The sequence below is a fragment of the Alosa sapidissima genome, chromosome 1, assembly GCF_018492685.1.
Source record: "Alosa sapidissima isolate fAloSap1 chromosome 1, fAloSap1.pri, whole genome shotgun sequence".
NCBI classification, from domain to species: domain Eukaryota; kingdom Metazoa; phylum Chordata; class Actinopteri; order Clupeiformes; family Clupeidae; genus Alosa; species Alosa sapidissima.
This window is the reverse complement of record NC_055957.1, coordinates 5114413-5122101: the sequence shown is the minus strand read 5'-3', so window position 1 is coordinate 5122101 and position 7689 is coordinate 5114413. Positions and strand designations below refer to the sequence as shown.

Genomic DNA, 7689 nt, shown 5'->3' with positions numbered 1-7689 from the left:
CCTAATCCCCGCTCTGTCTCCTGCTGACCCTAACCCTAACTCCTAATCTCCGCTCTGTCTCCTGTGGTCTCCACAGTACTTACTGAAGATCCAGGAGCTCAAGATCCGCCAGGGACCAGATCTCTTGCAGAGCCTCATCAAGTACTTCCAGGCACAGCTCACGTGAGTAGCCCCTTCACCCTTACTGTGTGTGTGTGTGTGTGTGTGTGTGTGTGTTTTGAGTGTGGGTGTGCAAGCATGTGTGTATGTCTATATGTATATGTGTGTTTATGTGTGTATGCGTGCATGGACATGTGTATATGTCTGTGTGTGTCTATGTCTGTGTTTACATGTTAGACATGACTGTTCTAATGTAGAGGTTGTTTTTGTCATAAAACTTGTATGGGATCATGGAGTCTTTTTGAATTTGAATAATTCTACGAAGACGAAGAATCTTTTTTTTTTTAACTGCTCTGCTGCTGTGGCAGGCTGAAGAATTCCTTTTCATAAGTGCACGGAACAGTTTATGGAAAGTTCTGCGGAAATCCTTTTTGCCAACATTCACTCTGACTTTTCCTTGCCTCTAGATTTAGCTGCGGAGCACAAAGGAGTTATGTTAGACATATCTCAGCTCCCGCACGCAACAATAACTGTTGAAAATTTTTTGACAATGAGTCCACTGCATTTCTAGCCCATTGGTGAGGCATGGCCGATAATCTCCTTTGAGTCTGTCTGAGGTGGCCTGGAGTTCAGCAGTATTGTGGCTTAAGTGGAGAAATCAGTTTTGTTTGTGTGTGTGTGTGTGTGTGTGTGTGTGTGTGTGTGTGTGTGTGTGTGTGTGTGTGTGTGTGTGTGTGTGTGATCTCACTGCAGGTTTTTCCAGGACGGTTTGAAAGCTGCAGAGAACCTCAGTCCCTTTGTGGAGAAGTTGGCCACCTCTGTGCACACGGTAAATCTCCCATCTTTGCGTCAGAATTGAAACCTAAAGATTTGTGTTTGTGTGTGTGTGTCGTGTGTGCATGCGCGTTTGTGTGTGTGTGTGTGCAAGTGCATGTGTGTGTGTGTGTGTTTGTGTGCGCCTGTGTGTGTGTGTGTATGTGTGCGCGTGCATGTGTGTGTGTGTGTGTTTGTGTGCCTGTGTGTGTGTGTGTGTGTTTGTGTGCCTGTGTGTGTGTGTGTGTGTGTCCGCCCTCTCTCTTATCTTATCTCCACGTGTCTCCCTCGCACTCTTACTCAGTCTGACCGTCTAATCTACATTAGCGCTGCCGTCCTGCTGAACGCTGTGGCAACGTTAGGACATCCTATGAATAGGGCTACTAGAGTTTATAGCTGCTGACCGTTGTGGCAACGTTAGGACATCCTATTTATAGGGCTACTAAAGTTTATAGCTGATTTTCCAGACTGGTTGTCATAACTTGGCAGACAGTGGCCAATATTACATGATTAGGATCTGTAGAGAGTAGCCATGCTTTGGAGACATAGGTCTGTGCTGTCAGTGTGTGTGCGTGTGTGTTTGTTTGCATTCTTGACTCTGGTGTTGGCCTTGAGAAACCTGGAGCACTTCCAAAGTCCCTTTCTAAAGGCAAATAAACATCCACTCTTATCTCTTGAGTCATTACCAGCGGCGCCTCTAACAGCTTGCCTCGGCCTGGCCTGAGACTACCTGTGCGCACTCACCTGTGATCAACAGTGTGCCCCTCGGCCTGGTCTGGGACTACCTGTGCGCACTCACCTGTGATCAACAGTGTGCCCCTTGGCCTGGCCTGGAACTACCTATGGGCACTCACCTGTGATCTTGAGGCCAGAGAGGCCAGAGGGTACTCATGAGACCGTCAGAGTCTGTCCACTGTAACACCACACACACACACGTACTGCGTTCCAGTCCAATTACTCACACCCACCTGTCATCTTTAGGTCAAAATCAGACCCCCCCCTCCTGTACCCTCTGCCACCCCTGGGGCAGTTGTCTGTGGTCTATCACCCCCCTTCTGCACCCCTAGGGTTTTCTCCTCCATATCCCACCTGGTTTTCACCAGAACCCAAAAAGAAAGCATGAAAGAAAACTCATAGGCACTACCATGGTTACCTGGCAGCTGCCACAGAAGTTATTATGGTCTGTGGTTTGGGTATTCAGACTTTCTGTCAGCTTAGGTTAGTTATTAGCCTGCAGCTAATCAAAGCTCCCCCACATGCCTCATATTATATTGATCTGGCTCCTCCACCTCCTCCTTCACCTCCTCCACCTCCTCCTCCTTCACCTCCACCTCTTCCTCCTCTTCCTCCTCCTCCTCCTCCGCCTCCTCCTCCTGTCCCCCTGGTAGGTCCCTCTGCCTTTGAAGTCTCCGCAGTGAGCAGTCCCTCAGGCCTGCAGTGGAGCAGGCTGTGGCTCGTTGACACTCCCTGTGGAGGTGGGAGGGGTTAGGAGAGGGGTAAAATGCCTCGCTGGGCCGGTTCCTGTGTGTGTGAGTGTGAGTGTGTGTGAGTGTGAGTGTGTGCGTGTGTTCTACCTGCAGAGGCCTGCTGGTTTATGATGGTGATTAAAATCAGCAATGACTGGAATCAACATCAGAATGCAACCAGGCTCTTTTCTCTGCTGTTTGTTGTGGCTGTCAGTGCCAGGCTTGTGACCTTTGAACCCTTTAAACCATCATGTGGATCTTAACAGCACCTGTGTAGTGTCCTGTACTGGACATAATGCAGTTTATACATGCCACATTGGATTATGTAATAGTGTTTGGTCAGATTTAGTTGATCTTTGTTAAGTATATCGTTTGAGTTGACCTCTGAAGAGTGCAGAAATGATGCGTGTGTGTGTGTGTGTGTGTGTGTCTTCACGCAGGTACGTCTGGAGCAGGATGAGGAGATGCGGCAACTTGCCCATTTGCGGGACTCTCTCCGGTCAGCCCTGCAGGGCGAGGGCAAAGTGGTGAGCACAGCACGTTATCCCAGCATGCATTGCACCAGTGTAAACACGCTATCCCAGCATGCACTGCACCAGTGTAAACACGCTATCCCAGCATGCACTGCACCAGTGTAAACACGCTGTTCCAGCATGCACTATGCCAGTATAAAGACACTCAGGGCTTCATATAAAGACAGCACAGCTCATAGCTTAACAGCACAGCTCAACAGCACAGCGCAACAGCACAGCTCATAGCGCAACAGCACAGCTCATAGCGCAACAGCACAGCTCATAGCTCAACAGCACAGCTCAACAGCACAGCTCAACAGCACAGCTCATAGCTCAACAGCACAGCTCATAGCTCAACAGTACAGCTCATAGCTCAACAGCACAGCTCAACAGCCCAGCTCAACAGCACAGCTCAACAGAACAGCTCATAGCTCAACAGCACAGCTCAACAGAACAGCTCATAGCTCAACAGCACAGCTCAACAGCACAGCACAGCTACACAGCACAGCTCAACAGCACAGCACAGCTACACAGCACAGTGCGTAGCTCAACAGCACAGCTCAACAGCATAGCTCAACAGCACAGCTCAACAGCATAGCTCAACAGCACAGCTCAACAGCATAGCTCAACAGCACAGCAAAGCTCAACAGCACAGCTCAACAGCTCAGCTCAACAGCACAGCAAAGCTCAACAGCATAGCTCAACAGCACAGCTCAACAGCATAGCTCAGCTCAACAGCGCAGCTCAGCTCAACAGCATAGCTCAGCTCAACAGCACAGCTCAACAGCTCAGCTGAACAGCACAGCAAAGCTCAACAGCAAAGCTCAACAGCACAGCACAGCACAGCTCAATAGCACAGCTCAACAGCAAAGCTCAACAGCACAGCTCAACAGCACAGCACAGCTCAACAGCACAGCTCATAGCTCAACAGCACAGCTCATAGCTCAACAGCACAGCTCAACAGCACAGTTCAACAGCATAGCTCAACAGCACAGCACAGCTCAACAGCACAGCTCATAGCTCAACAGCACAGCTCAACAGCACAGCTCATAGCTCAACAGCATAGCTCCTCTTCATTTCTTTTTTTCATCGTGGATCAGCAACCCAATGCTTGATTGTTTATTTATCAGAGGTTTGCAGAAACCTAGGTAGCATTTGACCCTGGAATGTTTTGACGCAGATCAGAGCCACATCAGAGCCAGATCAGAGCCAGAGTGATAAGTGGTATTGTTGGTGAGGAGCACGTGGTGTTCCACACTCGGTCCAGTTGAGCGTTGTGTGTTTGTGTGTGTCTGCTGTTGACGCCCCTCTCTGCCACAGGAGTACATGAACCGTAAGAACTCGGGTCACGGCTACAGCATCCACCAGCCCCAGGGCAACAAGAAGTACGGCACTGAGAAGTCCGGCTTCCTCCTCAAGAAGAGTGATGGGTGAGTGAGAGGAACCTAGCAACACACACACACACACACACACGCTAGTTTTCTTTCTCACATGCAAACGCGTGTACACATGCAACACAACCACACACTCATCAAATAAACTGTGCTCTGTCCTTTTCTTAAGCCAATATACAAAAGAATACCCAAAGAGACCTTGTTGCCTCTCAGCCTCGAGCATTATGAACAGAGATATTCCTTACGCGCGTGTGTGTGTGTGTGTGTGTGTGTGTGTGTGTGTGTGTGTGTGTGTGTGTGTGTGTGTGTGTGTGTGTGTCTGTGTGTCTGTGTGTGTGTGGATTTGGATAAAGAGTTGAGTGGTGTGGGGGGGTAGTAGCCATGTGCTGGGCCTGAGATGTGGATGACTTCCATATGGAGGTGGGGTGGTGTGTGTGTGTGTGTGTGTGTGTGTGTCATGGGCTTTGGGTGGGTTCTCAAACACACTGGGTGGGTGTGTGTGTGTGTTTTGAGTAAGTGTATGGTTAGGAGATGGCTGTGTATGTGTGATTTACAGTATGCTGGTGGAGTCTGAGAACAAAGAGAGACTGAGATGCACAAGGGGAGAGAGAGAGAGAGAGAGAGAGAGAGAGAGAGAGAGAGAGAGAGAGACTGTGGGCCTCCTGAGCATGTGGCTTTGTCCCATTAGCATGTTCCTGTGATGTGTGTGTGTGTGAAGACTGTTTACTATGCAAATGCAGTGGGCTAGAGAGGATGTATGCCGTGTAACTGCACTTCCAAAAACACACCACCCCCTGGGCAGGGCAGGGAGGGGCAGTGGGGCAGATAGCTTGTTGCTAAGGTGACTTGTTGCTAAGGTGACTTATTATTAAGGTGATGTGTTGGTAAACTTACTTGTTAACTTGTTGCTTCCCACAGAATCCGAAAAGTGTGGCAGAAGCGGAAATGTGGGGTGAAGTACGGCTGCCTGACCATCTCTCACAGCACGGTAAACACACACACACACACACATACACACACACACACACACACACACACACACACACACACACACACGCACACACACACACACACACACACGCATTCTCTTAAAAAAAAAAACAAATGTGTTGAAAATAATGTGTCTAGATAGGGACAACACACACACACACACACACACACTAGTGACCCTGTTCTCTATGCTCCCAGATCAACCGGCCACCGGCGAAGTTGAACCTCCTGACCTGTCAGGTGAGACCCAATCCAGACGACAGGAGGACCTTTGACCTGGTCACACGTAAGTTCCCCGCCACCTCTGACCTCTTCGCCTCTGTGACCCCGCCTCTGGCCCGAGCTAAATTAGCCACCTGGTCACTCAGATCTTTCTATGTCACACACTCACACACACACACACACACACACACACACACACACACACATATACGCACTCTCTCTCACACATACACACAGAACTTTCCCTGTCATGGTTTTCAACAGAGCCGTGGTGCATAATCAGGGCCTGACCTCAGGAGGTTGGAGGTGTTCTAGAGGAAAGTTTGGAGTTGACCTGCCAGAGCACGTGGTTGTCATGAGGGTTTATTTAGTTACGTTCCACTTGCTCTTAAAATAAAGCATATGTGGGGTGCATATACTGCTGTGTGAGTTCATGCATATGTATGTATACACACGTGTGTGTGTGTGTGTGTGTGTGTGTGTGTGTGTGTGTGTGTGTGTGTGTGTGTGTGTGTGTGTGTGTGTGTGTGTGTGTGTGTGTGTGTGTGTGTGTGTGTTCCATAATGAAGAGCAGGTGGAGTGTGAGGCTTGTCTTGGCCTGCAGTGGTGTGTGCCTTTCCTGTAGATCAGGTTGTTTTCTCTCTGACGTGAGTCTCAGACCTGTTTTAGTTCCCTGGAGTTCACACCCATCTCCTCCCATCTCTTCCCATCCTATCCCTCTCTCTCTCTCTATCCCTCTCTCTCCCTCTCCCTCTCTCTCTATCCCTCTCTGTCTCTCTCTATTTCTCTCTCTTTATCTCTCCCTCTCTCCACTCTCCCTCTCTCTCTCTCTCTCTCTCTCTCTCTCTCTCCTCCATCATTCCATTGTTTCATTCCTCTGCAGACAATCGCACCTACCACTTCCAGGCAGAGGACGAGCAGGAATGCATGATGTAAGGATCGTTACCTAAGCCACACACACACACACACACACACACACACACACACACACACACTGTCACACACCTTCACACTCTCACACACAAACACACACACACACACACACAGAGGTGCATGTACAGGCTGGGACATGCCAATAAACACAAATTAAATCATAGAAAGAAAGAAAGAAAGAAAGAAAGGGAGAAAGGGAGAGAGAAGGAAAATAATTAGAGCGGTAGACAGGTGGGAAATGGAGGAAAATAAAGGAGAAAAGAAAGGAAAAGAAAGATGAAAGAATAGAGAATGATGAGAGAGAGAGAGAGAGAAAGACAAATAGATAAGTAGGAGAGATGGAAAGATGGAGGCCTCCCACAGGAACACAGCTGGTGTTGGGTGGAGGCCTGTCTTCTCTCTCTCTCTCTCTCTGTGCTGTGTGGTCCACAGGAGTCCTGGGAAAGCAGGAAGAGAAGGGAAGAGAGGAAAGGAGAGGAAGAAAGAAAGGAAAAGATAATGAAAGACAAGCAGAGATGAGGCCTGGGCTGACGAGAAATGAGGCGGGGAGAACGAAAGAAAGAAAGGGATGGAGAGAAGGAGAGAGAGGGGGAGTGAGAGAGAGAGGGAGAGGGGGAGAGAGAGGGATAAGAGAGAGAGAGGGAGAGGGGAGGGATGGAGAGAGGGAGGGAGGGATAGGGAAAGATGAAGAGAAGGAAAAAGAGAGAGGGAGAGAGAGAGGGAGGGAGAGAGAGGGGAGAGAGAGAGGGAGAGGGAGGGAGAGAGAGAGGGAGGGAGAGAGAGGGGAGAGAGAGAGGGAGAGGGAGGGAGAGAGAGGGGAGAGAGAGAGAGAGAGAGGGAGGGAGAGGGGAGGGAAAGAGAGAGGGGAGAGAGAGAGAGGGAGAGGGAGGGAGAGAGGGGAGGGAGGGAGAGAGAGGGGAGAGAGAGAGAGAGAGAGAGAGAGAGGGAGAGAGGGAGAGACTCAGGCCAAAGGAGCACGGAGGGTGTGTGACTCAGCACATTCCCCTGCGGAGGGGTCAGTATTGAGGGATACTCAGCACATTCCCCTGCGGAGGGGTCAGTATTGAGGGATACTCAGCACATTCCCCTGCGGAGGGGTCAGTATTGAGGGATACTCAGCACATTCCCCTGCGGAGGGGTCAGTATTGAGGGATACTCAGCACATTCCCCTGCGGAGGGGTCAGTATTGAGGGATACTCAGCACATTCCCCTGCGGAGGGGTCAGTATTGAGGGATACTCAGCAGCCTCTCCTCTCCGCA

General features: G+C 49.9%; 1 protein-coding gene across 1 annotated transcript in view; it reads left to right on the top strand.

Annotated features, from left to right (window-relative positions):
- Positions 1–7689, top strand: part of asap3 (ArfGAP with SH3 domain, ankyrin repeat and PH domain 3) — a 36573-nt gene that overhangs the window by 8782 nt on the left and 20102 nt on the right. Inside the window, exons 2-8 of the mRNA XM_042105389.1 lie at positions 77–162; positions 853–928; positions 2819–2905; positions 4211–4320; positions 5203–5272; positions 5473–5560; positions 6380–6428. Of these exons, the coding sequence (XP_041961323.1) occupies positions 77–162; positions 853–928; positions 2819–2905; positions 4211–4320; positions 5203–5272; positions 5473–5560; positions 6380–6428 (566 nt within the window). The remainder of the gene's footprint in view (positions 1–76; positions 163–852; positions 929–2818; positions 2906–4210; positions 4321–5202; positions 5273–5472; positions 5561–6379; positions 6429–7689) is intronic.